Source organism: Protopterus annectens, chromosome 4.part0 (genome assembly GCF_019279795.1).
Source record: "Protopterus annectens isolate FY-2018-M chromosome 4.part0, PAN1.0, whole genome shotgun sequence".
Taxonomy (NCBI): Eukaryota; Metazoa; Chordata; order Ceratodontiformes; family Protopteridae; genus Protopterus; species Protopterus annectens.
In genome coordinates, this window is record NC_056733.1 from 621,980,420 (window position 1) to 622,008,082 (window position 27,663).

Sequence of the window (27,663 nt, forward strand, 5' to 3'; positions counted from 1 at the left end):
TTGATTAGGAACATGAAACAACCACAAACTTAAGTTTCAGGAGGGGGAAGTGTTTAAGAAAATAATGCTTAATAGAACAGGAAATAAAAAAAAACATTTTGGCACTCTGTATCTATAAGACATCTTATTATCAAAAATGTAGAGAGATGTAAAATGAAGAGTAATAACACATTAAGAGCTTATAGGTAGGTTCTAGGATATCTGACCAAGGGCATTTATAAGCCTAGCCAGAGTGTGTCGGCTTTCGCTGCCCGATTGATTAATTAACTGATCCTCTGTCAGGCAGAGCCAATGAATGGATCCCAGGGGTGTTATATTGAAGTATATGGCCTGTGAGACATAAAGATACTGTAACAATAATCTTTACATTAATACCATACTTTTATGGCAGAGAAGATAGAAATGGCATGTAGAGAACACTGCATTTATTTATGAAGAATTTACAGAACAGGCAGAAAAAGGAATAACAAGAGTATTCAAGAATAGAAAGGAAGCCAGACAGCAATTAAATTAGAAGGATTGCAGAAAAATGTGCAATTTTGGTTTGGTTCCATGACACAGACAGATGAAATCCTAGCTGCTGTACCAGTAGCCTTGGTTTGATTAGTGAACGGTGGTGGAGAAGCCAGCTAGGAGGGTAGAAGTGAGCAGCCAAGGTCAGATCACTCATCCTAAGGGGAAGAGAGGCAGCATGACCCCTCTGTGATACTGTCATCAATATGAGTGTGGGTGATAGTGCAGAAATTCTGAGAAAAATGCAGTTGGGTGCATCTGTGTAACAAGAATGTTGGGTAGTGAAGCAAAGGTGGGGAAATAAGGTCAAGTACATGGCCTGCAAAGCAGTGACCTCATCTGCAGCATGTCTTGGTACATATGTGGACACACACACACACACACACACACACACACAGCAGCTTCAGCAGCAGCAGGCTGGTACTGCAGGCTCCATTTAAGTGGAGCACTTTGATGACTGCTGAGGAAGGGTGAAAAGATAGGAACAAAACCCCCCAGTTCTGCTATCTGACAGGCTACTCCTTGGCCTTTATATCCATCTGTTACCTGCTGCTAATGAAGATAACAGCAGAAAGGTCAAAGGGGCAAATGGGGCTGATTTGATATAAAAAAGTACCATTTTAAATATTTCAGAACTAAAATTATATTGCCAAATGCAAAAAGAAAAAAAAAGAATTGTAGGTAATGGAAATGTTTCGTTATTATAAATGTTTTGCATGGAATTATTAATTTACTTTCTGTTACCTGCTTTATTCTGCTCATTGTCATAGGGAGTCACAGCCTATCCTGGCAGTCAACATGAAGCCAGTCCTGCACAGAATGTACACACATTCATACCATAACCACACCTATGGATAATTTGGAGGATTAGAAGTTTACCAAAGAGCATGTCTACTGGATATGAAATGAGTCCACAGGGTTCAGAAAACCTACGTGGACAAAGGAAGCACTTGAAGACTCTGCTGAGAAGACACACCTTTCCCAGGAACTGAACTAGGGAACCAAGCGCAATGAAGTTGCATAAAACTGTTAACAGGTGCAATTTAGAATGTGTGTTTTGCATCAGCCAGAGAAATGAGAGCTTTACCATCCACCTTAACTGCCACTAGAACAATAAGGAATATTATAACAGTTCATTTGAAGCACAGCACCACAGAAATACAGAATTGCAACATACTATACTGTAGTGTCAGTCCCGAAAAATGAATCCATGTGCACAGAAGTGGAGCAGAACTCATAACTTTCTTATCTGACAACAGAGATAATGTTGGAATCTGCTGAGCAGCTAATGCAGAGTGATAGATGATGCCCTTACATAGCCTGTGGTAAAGGTTCTAAGGAGATGAAGGTGGGCAATGTTTGAATAGTACCAACTCTGTAGCTGTGATCATCCCTTCTCCTCTGCTGTTTACAGCTGTCCAGTAACTTATCCCCTTTCTCAGAATAACTCCTCTCCCTTAATTTACATATTTATCCCTCCTTCCCTTACCCCTTTGTAACACAATTACCCACCTTTCCAGTCTGCTAAAACAACACACCTGCAAGAGATGAGCTAAGAACCTGAGTGACAACATCACAGCATAGGCCCTGCCACCTCTGGAACCAAGTCTGATATCATAAACTGACAACCAACCCCGAGACAGTGTAGCAGTCGAGTAACTAAGTGTATATTATATTATTAGCACTGCTATATCAGTATGACAGCCTGCTAACTTATCAAGTTACCATAGTAAAGCTAGTTCTGACAATCAGCAAATTGTTTATTGACTGCATGTAAACTCTGACCCTGTACATGTTGTGATGGCAGAGTAAATGTACCTCTGTAACTGTCTCTCTGAGGAGCTTCCTGTGGAACTGCCCTGAAAAACCCCGGGTCAGCTGGATTTACTTTTTAACTACAGTGCAATAAATAAATAAGTTAAGCAGGTCATAGAAAAGTCTGTCCCTTTTTGCTCTGAACAGTTATAAAGAACATGGTCATTGCTTACTTTATGTTCTAAAATAATCTGAGTTGCACATGGCCATAACAGCAATATGGCATTTAGTAATGTTGATCTACATTATGCAACTGAGCAGAACATGTTCAGATTAAAATATATCAGTAAATTTTACTGATTTCATTGGATTTAGATGTTTGCACTTCAAAAACTGCTGTCGTTATGTTTATATTTTTTGTTTTAAACTGTTTTATGTTATATTCTGAATCAAATATTGCAGACATTATTAAGTCCTTTTTATTTAAATAATGTTAGAGGAACAGTTGATTGACAGTCTTTAAGTTCAATGGCTTTAAAATTCTTGAACAGCAACACTGATTCTCCAAACATGGGATGTTTGCCATGTGCAAATAATAGCAGGAAAGTTATCAAAGAATTTTTTTCAGGAAATAATCTGATTTTCTTATAAGCAATAATAAAAAAAGATGTTTAAAATAGCACTGATATAAAACACACATGACACAAAACAGCCTCTGACTCTCGAGTTTCAGTCTTGGCTTCTCTTTCTCCTTCTTAGATTTCTCTCATCCTGAAGACAGAACTAACTTTGCAGTAAAAATAATTAGGAGGTCACTTCTCATCTTACTTCTAAATCTGGCCTTGAAAGACTGTCCCTGCAAGTAGCTACTTTTACTAGAACCAGGACATTACGGACAGAAACTTTCTTATACTTTTCTATGATTTCCTGATTCTTCCATGTCTCAAGCTGCTGTGAATTCTGATCTAAAAAGGGCTTTAGAGAACAGTCCAGAGACTGAGATAGATGAGGAAACCCAGCAAGAACCCCAACCAAGAAACTTTCTACTGCTCACCATTTTAACATGTTTCTGTCCAGCATATCCTATCAACATTGTAGCATTTGTCTTCTCTATTATGGTGAGTAATCACTGATAAGTTTTATTTTTTTTTCAATTTGAAATATACCTCATACAGTAAAATAAGTATCTTTCTGCTCAGCATATATCTTTAATATAAACAGCGTACAAAGGATGAACTTGCATGACTAAATGTTAAATGTGTGAGTACTCAAGTGACTGCTAGTCCAGGATGACTACATTATTACTGTGCAAAATGCACCTGAGCTTTCCTTTCCATAACATTCTATTTATTTTTATTTTTTTAATACTGACACATGACACACTAAAACAATATCCTATATTCACAGACACTCCACAGTACAGCCATGGGAATATACAAGTAGACTAGAAGGCCAAATTTTGCTACAAAATCCAGTATTAGTCCTTAATGTCCACATAAGCTGGTTTTGTTACTAGCTGCAGCAGACTGGGGACTTTTGCCTCTGACACTCATTCATGAGATGTTATTGCTTACTCTATGTTCCAAAGTATCTGAGCTGCACATGATCGTAAGAGCAACATGGCATTTAGTAACTGATTCTGCTTTACGTTATACAATTGCAGACAACACAAGAAGACAATCACAATCACAAAAGAGGATGTGCAGTTATAACAGGCTATTGCCCTACTAGGACAATGCAAGTTAGACTGTGTCTTAACCTCCACGCTACATAATGACATTTTCTTCATTTACCTGACCATTTGATGGCCTGAAACAGTAATTCAATTGGTACATCAGATAAATACTGTTGCACCCCACACTGTACCTGCGATAAGTACCCTGACAACAAAGGCATAAATGATACTAGCCCAGCAGAATGGACATAAACATAATATTCTTTAGAAAAGAATACACCAGACAGATGAAATACCTAGTCTTCTGCCAGTCAGCTTGCCACCAGTATCCACATGCATTCCTGCATATAATACTTTCATTAGAGTCTTAGATGTGCAAATTTCCAAGAACAAATACACAAAATTCATGAAAAATTACTTCTGAAAGACTGTTATTCATGAAGTGAAGGGCTTAACCACTGCATCCTCTTACAAATTATTCTGATCTCTAAATCACTGCAGATTGGACATAACAATTACTCTATACATTAGCTCATTCATGCTGAAAATTTTAGCATCACAGCTTTACGTCTCTGTGATCTCTATTTATCCTCCAGCCCCCACCCCCAAGTTCGGTCAGCAGTATTATCTCATATCAGCTCTTCAAGGCCTGTGTTCAGTCAGTACCATGGCTAAATATCTGCTGTGTGATTCATTTAGAACTGTGGTCCCCAACTTGACACAGGTTTCAGTCATTAGCATGACCTTGGCCCACTGTAAGATTTAGTTAGGAATGTGGCTGAAAATCTTCTCCTTGGTTCAGTCAGCAGTTTGTGATAGGCCTCCTTCCTGATTCACCCAGCACTGTCGCTGCAATGCACTTTCTTGGATCACTCAGCAGCATGGCCCCAGGCCTAGTCCCTGATTTAGACAATAGCATGCTTCAAGGCCTCCTTCTTGGTTCAGTTGGTAGTATGGTCCCAGGTCTATTCCAGGGTTCAGTCACTAGTTAATCACAGGCCTACTCCTTGATTCAATCAGTAGTATGGTCTCAGGCCTGCTGCTTGGTTCAGTTAGTAGTATGATCCCTCGCCTAATGCTTGGTTCAGTCAGTAGTATGGTCCCTGGCCTGCTCCTTGGTTCAGTTAGTAGAATAGCCCCAGGCATGTTCCCTGGTTCACTCAGTAGTACAGTCCCAGGCATGCACCTTGGTTCAGGCAGTAGTATTGTTTTAGGCATGCACTTTTGTTCAGTCAACAGTATTGCCCTGTCTGATCGTTGGTTCATTCAGTTATGTAATTTGCTCCTACCCTTTTCTAAGGATCCTACTTCCTATTATTTTATTTTGTTTTCAACATTCACTAATTCAAGTACTGTTGGTTTATACTTTGATTTCTGTTTTCTAGTCAGATCCTGTATCCCAGCTCAAAAAATCATTTAATTAGTTATACTCATTTACTCACCCAGTATTCCTAACATAGTACTGTGTAGGATTTTTTAAAATTCTGTCAACTCATCACATTCTGAAAACATATGTTCCCAAGTACCTCTTTCTTCCCCATCACACATCCAACATTTGCCATCTACCTAAGGAAGAATACTTTGGAGTCTGCTTGGGGTATAAAAGCAGCTATGCAAAACACTACCAATCAAAAATCCTAAATCTTTAAGACTTTGTTTCATATTTGGGAGACATACATATGTCCTCCAATTGTTTATTTGTGAATTGCTTATCTAATCTCTTTTCCCAATCTTTTTTGACCTCCTCTATTTGATTCCTATAGTTATTGTGCAGTATTTTGTATACGCTACTAATTATCCTAAAAGAGCAGCTTCTTTTCTAGATTCATCTAAAAACTCAATCAGTGCAGGTCTTTCACTTAAGATTCCCCTATCCTTTTCTTTTTGCCTGTACTCTGATATTAATCCCTGATAGGGAAGGCGGTTTCTAGCTTGCCTTCCAAATGTCTTCTTGGCCTCTTCCAATTCTATTAGCTTTCCTGCTCTAATAATTTTTTCCCAATACCTTGTCTCCTTTGCCAACTTCTACCAGTAAATTCTAGCCCCGTCTTGCCTATTCTCTGTACCCCTAATTGCAGACATCCCTATCGGCAGAATCTCCTTTCTCCATTCCCGTGTTGGCTTAGTTTTTAGTATACTTTCTGCTAGTTTTTGAATATAATATTCTGTATGACTGTTGTTATTCTCCTTAAGGATCTGCATCCAAAATCCTACTCTGTCCTTATTTCTTGAATTTCCTGCCTGCTTCATCGTCATCCCTTTCCACTTTGAACTGTATCTTTCTGTTTGTGTTATGTATAACAGCCTACATTGTTCTGTTGGAAGGATCAACTTATCCCACTGGACTCTTGCGCTCTTCCCCTCCCAAATAAAATCCTTCAACTCTTTATTAATCACTATTAACAACCTCTCCTCTGGTTGATAAAAATATGCCTGACCAGTGTCTAAAACTAAAAGGACTAAAAATATTTTCACTACTTGATTCTTACTATCTATATACATAGTCAAGAGCTTCCAGTTACTCAGATTTTGTATTATCTTTTGTTTAGTCTCTTCCCACATATCCTTAGCTGCCATAAAAGAATCCTTTTTTAACCCATACTCATAAAAACTTACTTTTGTCATGTCCCCATAATTATGGGTATTGCTGAACCAATTCATGTGTAGGTGCTTATTTCACAGCTATAGAAGTTTTATCTTCATTAATTTTATATCCCAAAAAAACCTGGAGCCTTCTAATGATTGCTTATGTCTTAAGTGATAACTTAATAAAGGTGTTTAAAAAAACAGTTGCTTTTTATCCCAGCTGTTTTGAGTTCTACAGTTTTTCTGCTAACCTTCTGAAAGAACAGCTACAGTAGTAAATAAACACTGTCACGTATACCTGGAAGAGCATCATATAAAACTATAAATAATTTTATTTATTCTAGGTAGTGGAGGTGAGGTAGAGTAAGGCATGAGCCTTGTAATAATACTGTACCTTAGCAAGTAGCACAGAGCTGAGGATGGTAGAAATGCCAGGCACTGGTGTATATACTGCTGGGAACTGCAGAAGTCTCATTTAAATTTACTTTCACTACAGCTATACTTATTACTGTGTATGTATGCCACCCTTTTCCCCAAATATGTGATATACAGTTCAGCTTTAAATAAAATTTTCATAGGAATAAGTTACAATAGCTGACATTTCATAAAATAAAACAAGAAGAAAACATGGAAAAAGAGTAATGCAAAATTTAAACAAGGGATAGGAGCACAAAACTAGCTGGCAAACCCATATTCTTTTCCCTCAGAATACAGTAGTGGTAGGTAACAGTCCAGCAGTTAAAAACATATAAAGGGATCAGTGATGGATGAGGCAGAAAGGACCAGAGGAGAAATAGAAAGCAGTAAGTATCAATGCCCAGAATCTAGACAAAAGGTTGGTTGATTTAATGCCTTTGACAGCAGATTGATGTTTTGTTGACATTATGGCAGTGAGAGATGCATGGTGGTGCAGAAGAACCATGAATGGGATGTTAGCATACAAAGATACATAGTAAGAAAAATGACAGAGAGGCTGAAATTAAGAAAGAAGAGGTGGTGCATCATTCTACATGACATAAGGAATCAAAGTTTCAGCACCATCAAGTAAACAAGGTACAGAAGTGATAACTTTAGGTCACACTGAAAATGAAAGAAATGGTTGCATAATCTGTACACAAGGTACATACAAAAAGCCTTAGTCACAATGAGGCAAAAGGCAAAACAATGATAGAAGGGGTCCCTAGGATGGAAGAGAAAGGGGGGGGGGGTTCTGCTTAAAGGGATGGACATTAATATGCCATGTTAATTACAGTACTCTGTCTGCTGGTACATCTAACAACAAAATTACTCCTGATGCCCCACAAAAGGTGGATTTGGTGTTTTTAAATGTTGCAGTACCTCATATCTGGAACCATTTGGGATCAAGTGGCCACCAGACAGTTTGATCATAATCAGTTTAAGGACAGTTAAGCCTTGAGTGTCCCTAATTTCAGGAGGACAGAAATTTACAAAATACTGCCTTGGGCACACCAAAAATGACAACAAACAATGCCCCAAGCACTCCCACACCCCACACCTCTAAATATACTAACTCCAAAATCACACGGCCTTTTTTGTAATGGAAATTTCCCAACCACCAAAGTTCCATAATCTGTACATAATAAAACGAGATATTCTATGGAACTGAAATTCTACTAAATCAGACTGATAAAATTTTAATCAGAATATAATTCATCCATAAAACATACATATCCTGTCTTGGGAAAACTTCAGGAAAATGGCTTAAAGATACTATGCGAAGCAAATGGTCCACATCAAAACAAGGATCACAGAACCAATAATATTTGTGCACAACAAATATCTAAATAAAAAGAAGGTATTATCACTGTGTGTCTCAAACAAGGTGACATCAAAGATTTAGGGAAAACATAGGAGATAGAAGGAATCAATGAATCAGGAAGACGGAAAAGACCACCAATTAAGGCAGAATGAAGCATGAAAGGCGCAGACCAAGCGAAATACAGGAAAGTACAGGATACACATTCCAGAACATTTGAGAGCAGGGAAAGATGAGAAGTGGGAGAGGAAAGTTAAATAAAATTGATGCAGAAGGCAAGACATGGATAGTAAGCAAGCAGGGCACTAAATGAATTTTTCTGTTCGGTATTCTCAAATGATACTTTATCATATCTATTCAGTTGTAGTGCCCAGGATAAAGGGTTGATGAAAGACCTGTCACAAAAGAACAGGCCAAAAAGGACTCCTGAAAGTACACAAGGACATACCAATGTGATCTGCTGGGATTCAGCCAGGATTACTGATTAGAACAGAAGGCAAATCAGATATTGCCATTAATCATTCTCCTTAAATCATTGGAAGAAGGTAAGGCTTGTGAATACTTAGGCAGGGCAGACAGATGTTCATTTATCTGGAGCCATAAGGATTACTAAATAAATGTAAAAAGCAAACTGTTCAGCACAAAAAATCTTTGCAGTGGTAGTGTTCATTAGATTATAGGTCTTCAAATGGATTTATAAGTCATGATAAACACAGTAAATATGAATTGTGTAATATTTTGTAAACAACTTAGAATATCTCAGTAATTTTCAAGCTACACACATAATGCCAGCAGTATTTTATCCATCCATCTCTGAGATTTCATTTGAAGCTAAGCAGTAAAGTTAGTGTTATTTGGTTGTTGAGATATTTAGAAAAATGTGAAAATTAAGACAACATAAATAAATAGTATTTGAAAAAAAAATTATAACTCCTAAACAGCACTAGACAGAGGTCAAATATCAGTTCAGTTGTGTTGCTCATCATGTAAGCTTTAAGATGAAATCTTTCAATAGCTTGTATGTAGTGAGGTTTTGAAATTATCAATCCAAATACGAACAATCGATATTAACAGTTGCCTAGAGGTGCTGGAAGGATACAATTACAGATGTACCTGGAGGCAACACTAGGCTATAATGAGATAAGGGAAGTTTTTTCTCAAAAGGATTGTGGAAAATTGAAGCCACCCCCCCCCCAAAAAAAAATATTTAAGGTCAAAACTGATGGAATTTAAAAATACGATACACACAAGGCAAATGTTAAGAGGGTAACAGAAAAATAGCTGTTACTTAATGATATGCAACTTTTTTCACTCATTCACTCACTTATTCCTTTTCAAATAACCATTATCCTATTTCAGGATTAGAGGGTAGGTAGCACTTATCCCAACAGGATATGACCATAAGGCATGGAACCATTTAAAATAGGGTAGACTAGTCAGGCCTAGCAATTCTTATCTGTTGTTAAAACGTATGTTTTTAAAAGAAAAGAAAATATGCAGACTTTGGAAACACAATCAGTGGTGTATTATAACAGGGGTAATTTAGAAATCACCCAGGAGCACAGCTCAGGGGGAGGGGCTCTATGGCCGACCAGTCAACATATTGCTCAGTCAGTTTATCTTAAAGTATTTACATTTACAGGAATTTTGTTACATACAGTACTGCTAACTCATTTTAATTAGCTAAAGTGCTGAATAAAGCAATTGCAAAAGTTGTATTTTTTCTATTTTTAATAAAATAATAAAGTGTTTAAATGTTACTGTATTTGTTTATACTCGGGTAGTGGAATCTGTTCATGCATCACGCAGTAAAAGGCCAGCATGTCACAAAATTGTGGGTATTTACTATGCATTTGGAAACAGATATATTCTTGGGTGGCTGAATCTGTTTCCACATGTGCAGTATACAGTAAAATGCAGGTAAGTCATTCACTGGCATTTAACATGCACACACAAAGATATTTAGCCACTTGAGTATACATACTAATGCTTGCAATGGTGCTTAAACTCCATTTTTTACTATATTTTATTCCATGGTCTTCTTCACCTGTTTGACAGAGACAGCACCTTCACCACCACATTTCATCATGAATAACTCACAGGAAGAGAATTGTTGGTAGGGTGGCCTAATGGTTAAAGTGTTTGCCTTGCAAATACAAGATGCAGGGTTTGAGCCTTACAAGGGATAATTGGCTAGGCTTAAAATGGCTCGCAAGGACAGTTAGCTTAGTACTAATCTAAAAACCAAAATAATATCAGTTATATTGCTGTTCCTGGTGAAACATTAATAGTGTTAAGAATGATTAACTTTTGGATGACGCAGAAAATAAAAAAAAAGAAAATTAATAAAAAAGGTGGATAGAAGCCATCAGATGTTACTTCTTTTTGTTTCGGTTAAGTTCATCTGTATTTCTGTATTGTACTGCACGTAAGAACAGCAAATTATCTGGCAGTTTTCACTTTTTGCTGCATCTGCATCATCATGACCATCAGAAGCATCTCCCAAAGACAGTGAAATCAAAGGTAAATATCTTACATATTTTTAACAGCAGTACCACAGAGCATAAGTAATGCTGGCAATGTAGTACATGGCACACACCGTATACCCACTTCCACACAAATCACTGATCCGCACATCAAAAATTATAACATCGCACAGAGAATCAAAAGGAAACAAAATCATGTTACACAAGAAAGAATAACATAAGACTGATTTTAAATATCTTTCAGTAACACACAGTAACATCATTTGTGAGCAGAAATTTGGTATGCATAAGTGTCACAGTGTCTTTGCATTTTGATATGCTGTCTCATGGTGCTCAGATCCCCAAGTCATTCCACGGCTGAAGTGCCTTCTGTATGGAGTTTTTTTTTTGCACCATCATATGTACATGGGTTTCCATTGGTATCTCTGTTTTTCCCCAGTTCAAGGATATGCTGGAAGGTTAACTGAAGATGCAATTTTTTTTTCTAGCTGTGCAAATGAATGCTCATGTGTGAGCATGTGTGCCCTGCAGTGGACTGACATTTTACCCAGAGCCAGTTCCTGCTCAATGGCATATTATAATAGGGGTAAAATGGGTGGCTGCCCAGTGCCCAAAGCTTCGAGGGGTCCCATGTCCAGTCAACAAAAAATTTAAAACTTATTCATTCCTATAGCATGACCCAAAGAATATCAATTAGAAAAAAGTCTCTGTCTTTTCCATAGACCAATATTTCTCTGTTCCACAGCCTGATGTACAGTCAGTACAGGAAGTAGCAGCATTTTCCACCCCACCCCCATGGTATAGTGAATAGTAGCAGAAAGCATGCATGGAGTAGTAGCAGTAAGTTCAAGAGCGAGCATATGTGCGACACTTCGAATGAGTGCTGGGAATGATGCACTTGGCTGCTTTGACTGAGTGCTGCAGCACTGGAAATTATTTAGTTCAGTTTAAGCATGAATCAGAAATGGAGTGCTGATGTGGATCTCTAATTCCAGCTGATCTTGGCTAAAAAGTAATAGAGACAGAGAGAGAGAGAGAGAGAGAGAGTGTGTGTGTGTGTGTGTGTGTGTGTGTGTGTGTGTGTGTGTGTGTGTGTGTGTGTGTGTGTGTGTGTGTGTGTGTGTGTGTGTGTGTGTGTGTGTGTGTGTTTGAGTGTGCGTCACAAACTGCAGACCTCCATGTCAAAACTTTTAAAATTCAGTATCCTAAAGCAGAAATCATACTGACATCATGCTTTGACTTTCTTTGACTTTGACTTGTGAAAGAAGGGCAAGTGCAGCTGACTATCATCTGATTACACTGTGGCAACATTCAGTACTGACATTCAATTAAAATGGCATCTTAATTTTAGCAGAGACAAAATCATCACAGATAATGCTGCCACATGTGATACTCTACATGGCAAAGAAAACGGCAAAAGAAATTAGCCACAAAACATTCCCTGAGCTCTGAATAGTGATACAAACATTAGGTGAGGACCATCCTACCGTACAAAGAAAATACAAGTGATGAGGAAAAGTCATTGCTCACAGTGTCACATGTTGATCAGATATCAAGAAGGACAAAGCAAGAACATTATTTTCCACCACTGCATTCATATGATTCCAAAATCCATAGGTGAGACCAGTCTCTGTATTATTCATTTTCTTTTTTAAGCACCTTTAATAAATTATCGCTTAAGACATAGGCACACATTCACCAACCAAAAAGAAAACAAACCATATTAGCATTTTGTCGTGCATTATACGTTACATAAATAGCTTCTTTATAACAACTGTAATTCACTCCAGCATTATGTAAACTGCTCATTTCCTGTCATCATTTAAACCTTACCCCTCTTCCTGAACATTATTCTGCGCGTATTTTCACACAAAATTCCATTTATTTTTATGTAATCTGCCCCTTCCTTTTTCCTAAAGAACCCTCTTCCAGTTCTTTATCTGTTTTGCAATATTCAATACTTCAGCTATGTATTATACAATTTCTTGAACCCAAACTGAGAAGAAAGTAAGAGAAAAGGGGTTGCAGTATGATTCTGAAGCCATGTCTTCTTGATTAGAGATAGTTTGTATGTTTGGATGTCAGGAATTAATTGTTTTTATGAAAATGCTCTATCAAAATGTCCATACTGAGAGAAATTCAGGGAAAAAATGCAAACATCAGGCAAAGTAAATAACTTGAGATGAAAACTAATGCTGTAGTTGAATCCTGAAGCCAAAGTGCAGCAAGTGGGAATTGCTCAAAGAACAAATCACACTTTTTTAGAAAAAGGTATTCTCAAACAAGAATCAGTGTAGTACTCAAAGGGGAGGCTCTGTTGTGGTTTTAGGAGTTATGTGGAAAGAACTATACTTGAATGGGGGGCAGTTTATAATCAAATAAATCAACATATTGCTTCACTTTTTTTTTGACAGAAAATATCCAGTTCAGCAGTTCTCCATATTCTAGTACCTCTATTGGGTGATGTGAATTTCTCATTGGTCTCCTTTGACCATAAGCCTTTTTTAACATCTTTATTATTAACAACCCAATTACATAGTGGCATGAGTGCACATTAAGTCATAAAAGAGAAAACAAATCATTATTTTTTTTCCTTTTTTACATATTATACAAATATAATTTTTGTCTTAACAATTATTCATTTTAACTAGAGGATGGCACAGTGGTGCAGCGTTAGTGTTGTCGTTTCACAGCAAGAGGTTCTCCAGTTCGATTCTCAGCTGGGGTGCCTTCTGTGTGGAGTCTGCATGTCCTCCCTGCATTTGTGGGGGTTTCCTCCCACGTTACAAAGACATGTGTCTGGAGCATTTCTCCCCTGGCCTCTGCTGAAAATTGGCTTTGTTCCAAGTTGGACTTTCCCAGTTAACAAATGTTAAAAAATAAATAAACATTACTCAGATTTCTCAGTACCTGCCTTTCTGGAAATATCACACCTCCTGAACATTATTCTGTATGTATTGTTTCACCATAGATTCCATTTATTTCTAAATAGTTTACTCCTTCCCTTTTCAAAAAGATCCCACTTCCAGCTATTTAATCTTCTTCACAATATTCAACAATTCTGTTACATTTGGTTTTGTTTTTGAGTTCCATTTCCTAGCCATTATTTTGACGGCCAGCAGCATTAAACTTAGTAGGCTCTTTCCTTTGGCCATAAGCATAGTAAAAACCTATGAACCTGGGGATCTAAGCATGCTATTTGAATGATGTCAGCATTCTGCTTGCAGGGATTCTGCCTTGATATGGATAACATTAAGAGAGTTAGGTTCTTATAATGACCATTACCTTTAGTCTGTTTTTGTGATTGGATCACCTCCATCACTAAATTTCCTTCAGAGTCTGCATAATACCAGTTGCTCCAAGAAAAGAGCAACAAGTAGTGCAGTTTGTGTTATCCAAAATGTGTGTGCATGTATGCATGTTTATTTTTAAGATGGTTCTAGGCAGATGGTAAATTTGTTGTTAAAACATATTTATTTCATGTTCCAGGTGTACTGTCTGGTTAAGTGACTTGCTCAGATTGCACAGTAGGGAAAAGGAGATAGAAATAATCATATCCTGCATCCTTGAGTACAGGAAGCAGCTCATTAAGAGTTTAGAGCTTTAATCCTCTGCACAAACTGTCAGACTTTCGCATGCCTCATTTTCTGTAGGTTAAAGGTCACTGAGGTTTACAGTCCATCAGTAATGCTAATCATTAGAGTTTCATAGTTTTTGTGGTTCACAAAATGCATGATGATGCAAACATGAAAGTTATGTACTCACCATAATGGTAGATCAGTGTTGTCCTAGTTTCGTCTGGTGCAACCTTTGGGATTCGGATCCAGGCTCAGCACCTTCATACCTTCAGGGCACCGACTCTTCTGCTACCCATAATTCCCTCACCACTGTTAAATTACCTCAGATTGAGTTTGCCCCATGTAAGAATATAAGTAACTAGTAATAAAATTATGGTTACATAAAAAAAATTCCAACAAGAAACTGAGAGGAAGAGGGTGCCAGGTGGATAGTTAGGAAACTAACCTGTTGAGGTTAGAGATGACTAGACTGCCATAAAGGCTACCCATTCTCCAAGGAGCTGTAGATGACAATTTGGAAGGGGGATGATGGGAGGGATGTTGAATCAGACAAAAATAGGACCACACAGATCTATTGTTATAGTAAGTACATAACTTTTATATCTGATGTTGTCCATTTTCTTCTGATTCAGCCTTTCAGACAGAATCCCTAGGTGGGTGGAATTAAGGAACGATGTTCTTGAGAACAGCAGAGGTCAACGAGAAATGAGCTCTGGATTGTGCATAAAGTTTATAGTTGGACATAAAGCTATGCACTGTGGACCAGGTAGCAGCTGCACACATCTCAACAATCAGAAATTGACATTGAAAACCTGTAGAAATGGCCACTGCTCTTGTCGAATGTGCTGTCAGTATTTTAGAAGGAGTTAGATCCAACTTTTCATAAACAAAGGAAATACAGCTTGACAGCCATCTTGGAAGAGTGATTTTAGAAACACCCTGTCCCAGCTTAGATTTAGAAATGCAATGCATAGTTGGTCTGATTTCTTGAAATCCTCAGTTCTATGCTAATAAAATCAAAGCTATTTATCAACATCGAGTAAGTGCAAAAGCATACCCTCCTTTATTAGAAAAAATTTGAAAGAATATAAGCAAATTGATGGTCTGAATTATCTTAGATTTGTATGCCACCTTAGGAAGGAAAGATGGATTTGGTTTCAGGAAAACTCTGTCTTTGACAAAAAAAAAGCAAATATAGTAGTTTACACAAAAGAGCTTGTAGTTCTGAAATCCTCTTAGCAGAAGTGTCTGCCATCAAAAATGTCATTTTCATGTCAAGAACTTAAGATCCACTGACATTGCTGGTTCAAAGGGAGACCGTGTGATAGCTTGGAGCATCACTGTGATATCCCATAGAGGGGCAGGTTCTTGAATGCAAAGGGGTGAAGAAGAAAGGTTCCATTAAGAAAGGTCTTAGATGCTTTAACAAAGCTATAGGTGTCTCATTATGGCATATATGGGAATTGGAAATGGCTGCCAGTTGAACTTTCATTGCTGAGAAACTAGAAACTTTTTGGAATAATTCATAATGGAATTCTAAACTATAGGGAAGGGGAACTGAGAAAGGGACCAAACCTTTCCTCATAACCCAAAAAAAAATATTTTCCATTTGCTTTGGTACAGTCTTCTGGTGTTAGACTTTTGTGATGCAGAGAATATATGAATGACATGTTCTGAAAGCCTGGCATCCCTGGCCATCGTTAGAACTGGAGTAACCAAGTGGTTAATTTTACGGTCTCTATGTCCAGGAGAGGATGCTTGGAAGGATGCGAGATAAGATCCATCCTGTAAGCTGGCATCCAAGGTAGACTGAGCAGGTAAGACCAAAGATATTGGTACCAAACCTGTCAAGGCCAATATGGGGCAATAAGGATCACCTTAGCCTTGACCCTTCTGGCTTTCTGAATGAATTTCATGATTAGAGGGAACAGAGGGAATGCAGAAAGGAGACCTGGGGGCCAATTGTAGATCAGGGATTCCCTTGGTGACAGTCCCTGTGGAAGGATATGAGCACAATAACTACTGCATTTGTTGTTCAGGTAGGAGGCAAACAGGTGAAAACAAGGTTGGCCCCATTGCTTAAAGATTTAGTTTACCACTGTTGGATTGAGAGACCATGTGTGTGGCAAAATAATGTGCCTGGTTAATCTACTTGCTAAAACATTGGAAGTCCATGGGATATACATTGCTAGCAGAAAGCAATGGGAAGACATCACCCCATTGCCAAACTTTCATGGCCTCTCAACACAGTGGGTAAGACATGGTTCCCCCCTGTTTGTTGATGTAGCAGACCACAGACATATTATCTATCTGAATTGGAATCACTAGAAGAGAGTCCTGAAGTGTCTGCAATGCCAAAAGGACTGCTCTCATTTCCAGAACATTTATGCAGAGGTTGGTCTCTAATTGTGTCCATGTACCTTGAACCAGCTTCCTCTTGTAATGCCCTCCCACCCTAAAAGAGAAGCATCTATGGTAACTACTGCTGTATGGGTAAATGAAGAGTATGGACATCCTGTTGTTAATGCTATGGACATGATCCACCATTCTATGTGGGTTCTGCACACTGAGATTATCCTGATCGGGGTGTTGAGAGGGTGATAATGTTGGGGCCATTGGACTGGCAGAGTCCATTGAAGAACCCAAGTATAAGATCTGGACATAGAAATAAGAATGATGGCTGATGCCTTCAGCCCTAGGAGTTTTAGAAATAATCATACTGGAGAGGATGGATTGGATTGTACTTGTAATACTGACTGGAGGACTGAGTGACCCCTGTGCGGAGGCAAAGTGGCTATCTGTGTTGTGGTATTTAGTTGACATCTGATAAATTCTAGGGTCTGAGTTGGGGACAGTTTGGAGAATTAACAGATCCTTGGTTAGAGCTGTAAGAAGCCAATCATCTGAGTACAGGAACACCTGGTATCCCTACAATCTGAAGTAGGTTATCACTGCTGCATTGCATTTGGTAAACACATGAGGTGCTCTGGTGAGTCCAAAGGGCTGAGCTCTGAATTGGAAATGATTGGCTCCCAGCCTGAAATGAATAGATCTTCTGGAGTGCCTGTGTATTTTAATGTGATAGTAGGCACCTTGAAGATCTATCGAGCACATCAAATTGTTCTTTTTTGAATAGAGACAAAATGGACTGAATCATGACCATCCATAATTTTGTCCATTTCATGTATTGGTTTAAAAGACTTTGGTTGAATATTGATTTGAGTCCTGTTTTCTTTGAAACTAAAAAGAACATGCAGTAGACACCAGATCCTATCTAGTCTTCTAGTGGGACCTACTGGATGACTCTTTTTTCCAACAGCTTTTCTACTTCTGATGTTGTGGATTCTAACTGATTGGGTGGCACTACAGGAATGCTGCCTTTTACAAGAGGCATTGTTAGAAAGAGAATTGAATATCCTCTTATTATTATCCTTAACACCCAAGAATTGGAAGTGATAACTTGCAAGGTTTGAAAGTGCAGGGAAAGTTCCCCCTGACTAACTCCAGAGTGTAGCAGTTGGGCAACTGTTCAGGAGTGCTGGAAGAATGTCACAGAGAAAGGTCCATGAAACCCTTGGTTTTGTGGACCACTACTGCCTATAGAGTGACATCCATGAAAATGATTCCCTCCAATGCCATGTGGAGGGGGACCATCTGTCCAAAGAAGTGTCCTGGGGTAAGGCCCTGTGATTTCCAGAATCACATTTGCTTTCCTCCTCTTTGATTCCTGGAGAAGGTCCCCTGAGGAGCAGAGAAACAGATTCCAATGGCAGAAAGGGTCTTACCATCTTGTTCACGTCTAGTCAGTATGAGTTTAACTTCTGGATCAAACAGTCTGATACCATCAAAGAGGGCATTGATGAAACATGTCTTAAATCCCTCTGCAAAATCACATAACCGCATCCAGGCATGGTGGCATATGGCTATGCCAGTTACCTGCATCTATGGCTGTCCTGTTGGCTGCATTTGAAAGGATGAACATAGAGACATTTGAAATAAAAGATAAGTTAGAATGCTGGGATTCCACTGTCTTCTAGATACCCATTGGCAAGTTACCTGAAAGAGAATTAGTAATCTTGTTGTTCAATTCTCTTTGAAATTGAACGATGTGAGCCATGTAGTTCAGTGGTCTCATGGAAAAAGTCACTGAAGCATATGTCCATTTTCCAAATCTGTCCAAAGACCTGGACTTCCTATTAGGGGGATAGACAGATGAGCTCTCCTCTGAAATTTCCTTCTTTGTGAGTGCCACTAAGACCATGGGATCCATGGAGCCGGGGGACCTATACTCCAGTAAGGTCTGTCTTTTTGGGACAGCATGAATTCTATTGGATTTCTTAGATTATAGGCTGTGCTGTATCAGACTCCTTCCAGACCATCTGAGCCACTAGGTCAATGAGAGTGGCAGTACAACCCAAGCAGTAGAAGAGCCAGCTCCAAAAGTCACCAGGAACACAAATTTTTCCAGGAAAGGTGTATCCATTAACCTTCTCCCTTTCTATTTGACCAATTCTAGGGTTTCTACAAAGTAGATGTCTCAAAAGAGGATCTAGGGCAGCCCGCCCCTTCCTGAAAATCCATGTCTTCTGTGACAGATTCTGGGGATGAATCCAAATGCTTCTGTTTGCATGTATGCTTTCTATGTACCTCTGGTTGAGGAATATCTTGCGACAGGTCTGAATCAGACTGGGTACTCAAAGAGAATACTTCCCCAAAACTTTTAAAAGCTGGCTGTCCCTGTCAATGAAAAGAAGAGGATTCCAGAGCAGAATATGTTTGAGGTCGTATCAGATCCAAATAAGATGGCAGCATCTCTTCTCCTGACTGTGAAAGGGCCTTTTGGAAGGTCTCAAACTCTATGGTAGAGATAAGAGCTAAGGAAGTCTTTCTGAAAGCTGGAACAGAGAGAGATCTCAAAGTCCCAACCTCTCCTGGCCCACAGGCTGACATCAGAGCTGAGCTATGGCGAGCCGATGCCAAGACAGGAAGGGATGGCACCAGCAGTTTCATAGTAGACCACTCCCCAAATGCTGGCTTTGAAGATTCAACTCTGTATTTCATCTCAATCCAACAGATTTGGAGTCAAAAGAGACTGGGTCATAGTTAGAGGTAAAGTGGAAGGCACTATCAGCATTGATGTAGGAGCTCTGGAAATATTGGGATCTGAGGACTTTGATTTTGAAGGAAAGATGTACAATGGAGTCAAAAGGGGGGTAAGTCAATGGTAATGTTCCTGACTCTATCATAGGGGATGGAGTCAAGAGGTTCTACAACTGAATCTGCATCCAGAGAAATCTCCACATCATTCTGTCAGCATCAGCTTTGTTGAGGCTCCTAGCAGAATGGACAGCCCTGAAAGAAGCAATTAAAGAAGCCCTGGATCACTGTTACAGAATGATTGGATCTGGAGAAAAGAGTCTGGTTGGAAATGGAAAGTGGATCTGAGGCTTCAGATTAGAAGATTTTGCAACTTTTGGCATCAGACCTGTGGATGCTGTGGGGTCTGGGGAATATTTTTTGGGTCTCTCAATGCCCTTTTCAGGAGTCTTACTGTCTGGAATGGGGTCCTTTGACTTAGAAACTTCTTTATATTTTTTTTTGTTTGTTTTCTTTCTCTTTCACTCTCAGAGATGAAGATGAAGGATAAACAACTGAGGATGTTTAAGATGCTGGAAAGAAGCCATTTAAAATCAGCTTGTCTCTTCTGCTCTAAACAGATGCTTAATGTAATACAGAATGTGAAGTATGTTTTGAGGTGTACCTCTCCCAAACAGTACATACAAATGGAGTGGAGATCTTGAGGAGGAATTTTGTGGCCACATTTACCATGCTTCTTAAAACATCCTAAGAAACTGTCAAGGCACTCCATAAAAAATTAGCAGCAAACACTATATTGGCTTACAATTTAACAACCTACTCCAAACTTGAACAACAGTCAGTTCTACCACTATTCTACCAAGAAAAATATTTAACAGATAGAAAATATTTAACTAACAGAAAACTAAATGAAGTTATTTTAATAGCACAGTATAAGGAGGAGGTTTTTTTTTGAAAATACCAATAGGGGAGGAAGAAAGGTACGATAGAAAATGGGAAAAAAGATTTTTAAGTATTCTAGGCAAGTGAAAGATAATCATGCATATCCGTTGATGAGATCAGAACCTCTGTGACCATTTAGTTGAAGCAGGAAATGAGATCTGGGGTAATTTAACAGTGGTGAGGGAATTGTGGGTAGGGGAGGAGTCAGAGCCCTGGATCCAAGGGTTTGAAGGTGCCAAGCCTGGATCCAACTCAGATCTGAGTCCCAAAGGTTGAATCAGACAAAAATGGACAACACTGAATCCTGTTGTTCTGTCAAGTTTTGTAAATGAAGTACAGTAGTCTGCCTTTTATTTGTCTTCAGTTTTGCAGAACACCTCTGATTTGGCATCATATTTATGCCTTGTCCTCAATTAACTTTTTTTTCCTCGTAAATTATTAAGGATTGCATTCAATTAGTAATGTCTGTCATTACAGTTTCATGAGTGTATTTTTCAGAAAATGCATGCCCATGCAGAACCTGTACTTAAGGCTATGTGATATTAACACACTGCGTCCTGTAGTTAAAAGTATAGGGTTTGAACCTTTCCATCTCCATTTTCCTTCTATGTGACTAAGTTGCATTTTTTCTTGAGTAAGTTTTAATTAATGACACATCTGTCTATGTCTACACAAATACTTGGTTTCTGCATTTCACTATTCCACTCATAACTCCTGAATTAACACAGTGGGTTAATGCTGCTGTTTACATTTTCAAGGGTGTTGGGTTTGAATCCTTCACCTCTCTTTTTTACTTTTGTCTGGTACTTTTCTCAGAGGATTAAGGCTATGAGCTGCAGTTCCCCTTTTACAGGGTGTGATTCCCTTAGCCCTCATTTCCCTACTGTGTGACCATGAGAAGTCACTTAACCAGATGGTGTTATGGAGCATCTGACAATTTGGACTAAGCTCCTCAATAGACCCTGGACTACAAGCATAGTAACTATCTATAAACCAGAGCATTTATGGTGCAAAGGAAGGAAATTAGTTGTAATAAACAGGAGTATCATCATATGAACCACGTTTTTTGGACATGATCCTTGGTTTCCTTCTTATTTTGATTTTGTGTTTATTATTTAGCTGCAAATAAACTGAACAGCATGACGTCTGTGAGTGTAAAGTTAATATTTTAACTATGAATACATTTTAATTTATCTTGTTTTGGCTGGCACACAGATGTGAAATGCAATGTGTCTGGGCTACAACAGTTTGTCTAGCACTTAATGCACTTGAGTAAGGCTTTGAATTGTTAAACAGATGCTTAATGTAATACGGGATTTGAGTGCCACAGTTTTTGTTTGTTTTGCATGTGACTTCGAACATGTTACTTCACCAGACAGTTCTCTTGTGTTGCATCTGAAAAGAGTCAATTGTGCCCAGCGGCCTGTCCCATGCTGTTAGCAAATGCATTACATAGTTGTCTTTTTAATTCATGTACACTTCACATAGCCTTTATTTAGTACTTCACTATATGCTATTTGATAGGTTCATAGGTGGTTACAAAGCTATTGGGTCTTAGACCCATTTTAAACTAAGCAAAGCTTATCCCAAATTTAACAAAATATGGCTGACGTGTTAATACCACAAGGAATTTTATGGTTATAATACAGATTTGTACACGTTAAACATTTACAGGTTGCCCTGTCCACTAGGGACATAGGTGCCAAATCCCGGTAAAATGTGTGATTTCTCATCCATTGGTTCAGGTTACATTTGAATAGGGTTAGAAATGAGCTTTGCTTCACATGGATGGGAAACCTGTTATAGAGAATGGGTAATCTTTGAGACACATACCTGTCCCTCCAACATATCCTGTTCATGTTTTACATGAGGCTTAGGTCCTTAGAACAGGTATTTCTGATGCTATTTATTTTGTGTTGTGCAACAAATCCATCAGTGTGGGATCAGGGAATGTAGACTAGACATAGTTCATTGTGCATCAGTCTGTACGAGACTGAGTACTGGGAAAGGGCTTTGAGGCAGTCTGCAAAAGACTTGTTTACTCCCATATTCTTTTTGTGGTCTCTCATGCTGTTGCAAATACCTGGTCAGGTGCATGACGAAAGGTGCATTGTACTCGATGATTTGCCTGATGACAGCCAAGTACTGAGGAACAATGACCTCCATAATGTGATTATGAATTGCAGCATGTCTCTTCTAGTTTAATGGGTTGCCAGATGCAGTTTTACTAAATTTGATTTTCAAAAGGAGAGACGTGTACTGTTTCTTATGCTGCATCTGTTTTCATCGTGAGAGTGTTTTGCTTTGATTAAAAATTGATGTAAAATTTTAAATAAAAGTTTTCAACAAAACCTATTGTTTGTCAGCCATTCTCTGTTTCATAGTTGATCAAGTTCAGGAAATGTTATGGAATATCATCAGCACACCAATTCTTTAAATATAGCATAGGCCATTTATTCTTCTAGGGGAGCAGGGAGCAAGCACTACATTTGTAGATGAAACATTGAAATGTAATTTTTTTTTGCCAACATTAACATCTGCATTAGCAATAGTTCTCTTTACTGCGGAATTATTCAGATGACTTTTACTTCTGTAAAGATTGTGCCTATTGACTTATATGTTATCAGGTGGTTAATATTTCTTACGCGCTCATCATAAATACTCTTCTATTTAAACTATGCTGCACATGGCTGAGTTTTATGGCATGATGCTAGTGATCTTATAATTTCACATTGTTCATCCAAAGCTATGAATAAATTGTATGTAATTTATTTCTTCATAACAATAAGGGGTGCACACAGTCAGCAAAGTGGCTATAACTGCTGATGGGGGTATAGAGCTGTCTTGTGGATGACAGTACCTTATGCTCTTATCATCTGCTCATTTTAGGTAGTCTTTAATCTAGCTTTGTAGGACAAGTGTGCATGTGTTTGCGACCTAAGTTGGAATACTTTACTATTTCTACTGTGTGATTGTGTGAAACAAATTTGAAATGTGTTACTTTGGTCTTTATTATTGTTATTAATTTTTTGAAATAGACATCTCAGAAGGATGCAGTCAACAGTGCAACTATAATTGTTGTGTTTTTGAAATATTTGTGGATAAAACTGACTGACCTCACTGAGTTGATAAAGTTAAAAAGTCATTAATCTGTCTTTGCAGTATTTGTGTAAAGCAAACTGCAATACTTTACTGTGGCCATTTCTATCACAATCAGACAGGTGATGCTTATACAGTTAAAGTATCAGTAATTGTTAAGTACAGATATTGATAGACTATGATGACAATAGTTTGAGTGGCCTTTTATGATTAAAATGTTCTGAAATGGATACTTTTCTCATTAGTAGTTAACATATTTTGTTTCACAGCTTACTGGACATGACATTAAAAACTACATATTTAAACACACTGTAACAAATGTGACTGTATTAAAAAAGTAGGAAGGTGAATTCAAATAAATACCTGCTTTTATGCATGTCCTAAGATTGTGCGCTGGGGGTTAAGGTTTGAAAACAGCTCTGGGCCCAAGTTAGACTTAATCTGACAGTGTTCTTGCCTTGTACCTCTTACATCCTGGGCTAGCTTCTGCACTGAAAAAAGTGGGTATATAATATGGATTTGGTATGCAACTAAGATATAAATATATTTTTTATAATGACTTTTTAGTACACTGTGATGCCTAGTGCTACAGCTAGCTATTAGGAGACACAGTCAGCCCTGAATGCAATTGCATACATGACAGTCAGTCAGTGGTGTCTGTTTGTATGTTAGGAACTGTAGCAAGGAGCTAGTTAAACTCTTTGGTATAGTAGAGGAAAAGTGTTTGGCACAGTGTCCCAAAGATATGTTATGTAGATACATAATAGTTCTTTGCTTAGCTTGAAGACCTAATTTGTAAGCATAAATGACAGTAACCTGTAACTGTAGCAAGGAGCTATTATGGCTTGGTGCTTGCTATTCAGCCCAGTTGATCAAACTAAATAAAAAATACTAAAATCAGAATTTATTGCCCTTATCCTTCATCTTATCCCTATTTGTACTAGCAGATTATAATTTTAGCAGTTTGGTTGAAATGTTTGAAGTGGAAAACTGTATTGTTGTTTAGTACAATTTGTTTAATTTTTTTGCTGGAAAGTGTTCAATATTACTAAAATGTAATGAAAACAATCATAATTTTTCAGTATGTACAATCAGGTAGATAAGTATATATTTAAACAAGAAGATGAATCCAAAAAAAATAGGTGCATTTATCCAGCTGTTCATACTCATAAAAAACAAATATATGGGGATCCATTGACTGAAAGGGCCTAAGGTAAAGTTAACCTGTCAAAAAAGCCACCTACTGGTATGACACTTTATACTTACAGCAGACTACACATGTCTAAAATGGAAAATAAAACATTATTCTGTTTTCCTCTTCCACAAAAAAAAGTGCTATTAGCCCTCACCTGCTGTACTAACAGTTAAATCAAACAGACTAAGGCCTGCTGAAAAGTTAGATGGCCAGGTAAGAGAAGACCAGAATAGATGCACCATATTAATGTTTTGAAAACATGGAAAGAAGTACAAACTTTGGTAAATAGCTTAGCAGCAGACATAAGTGAATTTATATAAAAATAAAACTGGCCTTATGTTTGCAGTTCAATTAGACAAGAACTGTTTAATTTACAGAAACAAGAAGAAAAAGAATGTCTAAAACAGAGCAGGAAAGTGTTTTCAGGACTGCTAGGCAAAACAATTCTGATTCAACACCATAATGAAAACAGTCAGGAGAGAAGGTTAACTTAAAACACTACTGAATACCAGAGTTACAAAGAAAGGCAGAACAAGAAGTAAAAAAAAATCCTTCAGTTGGGAGTAGCTGAGAAGTCCAAAGTGCATGGAACAGTCCAACAGTGTTACTCCCAAAGCCTGATGGAGCAATTTGCTGTTGTAATAATTTTAGAAAACTGAACAATATTTCAGAATCCTATTTGATTGTGCCTATTGACTTATATGTTATCAGGTGGTTAATATTTCTTACGCGCTCATCATAAATACTCTTCTATTTAAACTATGCTGCACATGGCTGAGTTTTATGGCATGATGCTAGTGATCTTATAATTTCACATTGTTCATCCAAAGCTATGAATAAATTGTATGTAATTTATTTCTTCATAACAATAAGGGGTGCACACAGTCAGCAAAGTGGTTATAACTGCTGATGGGGGTATAGAGCTGTCTTGTGGATGACAGTACCTTATGTTCTTATCATCTGCTCATTTTAGGTAGTCTTTAATCTAGCTTTGTAGGACAAGTGTGCATGTGTTTGCGACCTAAGTTGGAATACTTTACTATTTCTACTGTGTGATTGTGTGAAACAAATTTGAAATATGTTACTTTGGTCTTTATTATTGTTATTAATTTTTTGAAATAGACATCTCAGAAGGATGCAGTCAACAGTGCAACTATAATTGTTGTGTTTTTGAAATATTTGTGGATAAAACTGACTGACCTCACTGAGTTGATAAAGTTAAAAAGTCATTAATCTGTCTTTGTAGTATCTGCGTAAAGCAAACTGCAATACTTTACTGTGGCCATTTCTATCACAATCAGACAGGTGATGCTTATACAGTTAAAGTATCAGTAATTGATAAGTACATATATTGATAGACTATGATGACAATAGTTTGAGTGGCCTTTTATGATTGAAATGTTCTGAAATGGATACTTTTCTCATTAGTAGTTAACATATTTTGTTTCACAGCTTACTGGACATGACGTTAAAAACTACATATTTAAACACACTGTAACAAATGTGACTGTATTAAAAAATTAGGAAGGTGAATTCAAATAAATACCTGCTTTTATGCATGTCCTAAGATTGTGCGCTGGGGGTTAAGGTTTGAAAACAGCTCAGGGCCCAAGTTAGACTTAATCTGACAGTGTTCTTGCCTTGTACCTCTTACATCCTGGGCTAGCTTCTGCACTGAAAAAAGTGGGTATATAATATGGATTTGGTATGCAACTAAGATAGAAATGTCTTTTTATAATGACTTTTTAGTACACTGTGATGCCTAGTGCCACAGCTAGCTATTAGGAGACACAGTCAGCCCTGAATGCAGTTGCATACATGACAGTCAGTCAGTGGTGTCTGTTTGTATGTTAGGAACTGTAGCAAGGAGCTAGTTAAACTCTTTGGTATAGTAGAGGAAAAGTGTTTGGCACAGTGTCCCAAAGATATGTTATGTAGATACATAATAGTTCTTTGCTTAGCTTGAAGACCTAATCTGTAAGCATAAATGACAGTAACCTGTAACTGTAGCAAGGAGCTATTATGGCTTGGTGCTTGCTATTCAGCCCAGTTGATCAAACTAAATAAAAAATACTAAAATCAGAATTTATTGCCCCTTATCCTTCATCTTATCCCGATTTGTACTGGCAGATTATAATTTTAGCAGTTTGGTTGAAATGTTTGAAGTGGAAAACTGTATTGTTGTTTAGTACAATTTGTTTAATTTTTTTGCTGGAAAGTGTTCAATATTACTAAAATGTAATGAAAACAATCATAATTTTTCAGTATGTACAATCAGGTAGATAAGTATATATTTAAACAAGAAGATGAATCCAAAAAAAATAGGTGCATTTATCCAGCTGTTCATACTCATAAAAAACAAATATATGGGGACCCATTGACTGAAAGGGCCTAAGGTAAAGTTAACCTGTCAAAAAAGCCACCTACTGGTATGACACTTTATACATACAGCAAACTACACATGTCTAAAATGGAAAATAAAACATTATCCTGTTTTCCTCTTCCACAAAAAAAAGTGCTATTAGCCCTCACCTGCTGTACTAACAGTTAAATCAAACAGACTAAGGCCTGCTGAAAAGTTAGATGGCCAGGTAAGAGAAGACCAGAATAGATGCACCATATTAATGTTTTGAAAACATGGAAAGAAGTACAAACTTTGGTAAATAGCTTAGCAGCAGACATAAGTGAATTTATATAAAAATAAAACTGGCCTTATGTTTGCAGTTCAATTAGACAAGAACTGTTCAATTTACAGAAACAAGAAGAAAAAGAATGTCTAAAACAGAGCAGGAAAGTGTTTTCAGGACTGCTAGGCAAAACAATTCTGATTCAACACCATAATGAAAACAGTCAGGAGAGAAGGTTAACTTAAAACACTACTGAATACCAGAGTTACAAAGAAAGGCAGAACAAGAAGTAAAAAAAAATCCTTCAGTTGGGAGTAGCTGAGAAGTCCAAAG

At 37.8% G+C, this 27,663-nt stretch overlaps 1 protein-coding gene across 1 annotated transcript in view; it reads left to right on the top strand.

Annotated features, from left to right (window-relative positions):
• The first annotated feature begins 3,016 nt into the window (after window positions 1-3,016).
• Window positions 3,017-27,663, top strand: part of TMEM233 (transmembrane protein 233) — a 585,540-nt gene continuing 560,893 nt past the window's right edge. The window contains exon 1 of the mRNA XM_044068579.1: window positions 3,017-3,386. Within this exon, the coding sequence (XP_043924514.1) occupies window positions 3,207-3,386 (180 nt within the window). The 5' untranslated portion in view covers window positions 3,017-3,206. The remainder of the gene's footprint in view (window positions 3,387-27,663) is intronic.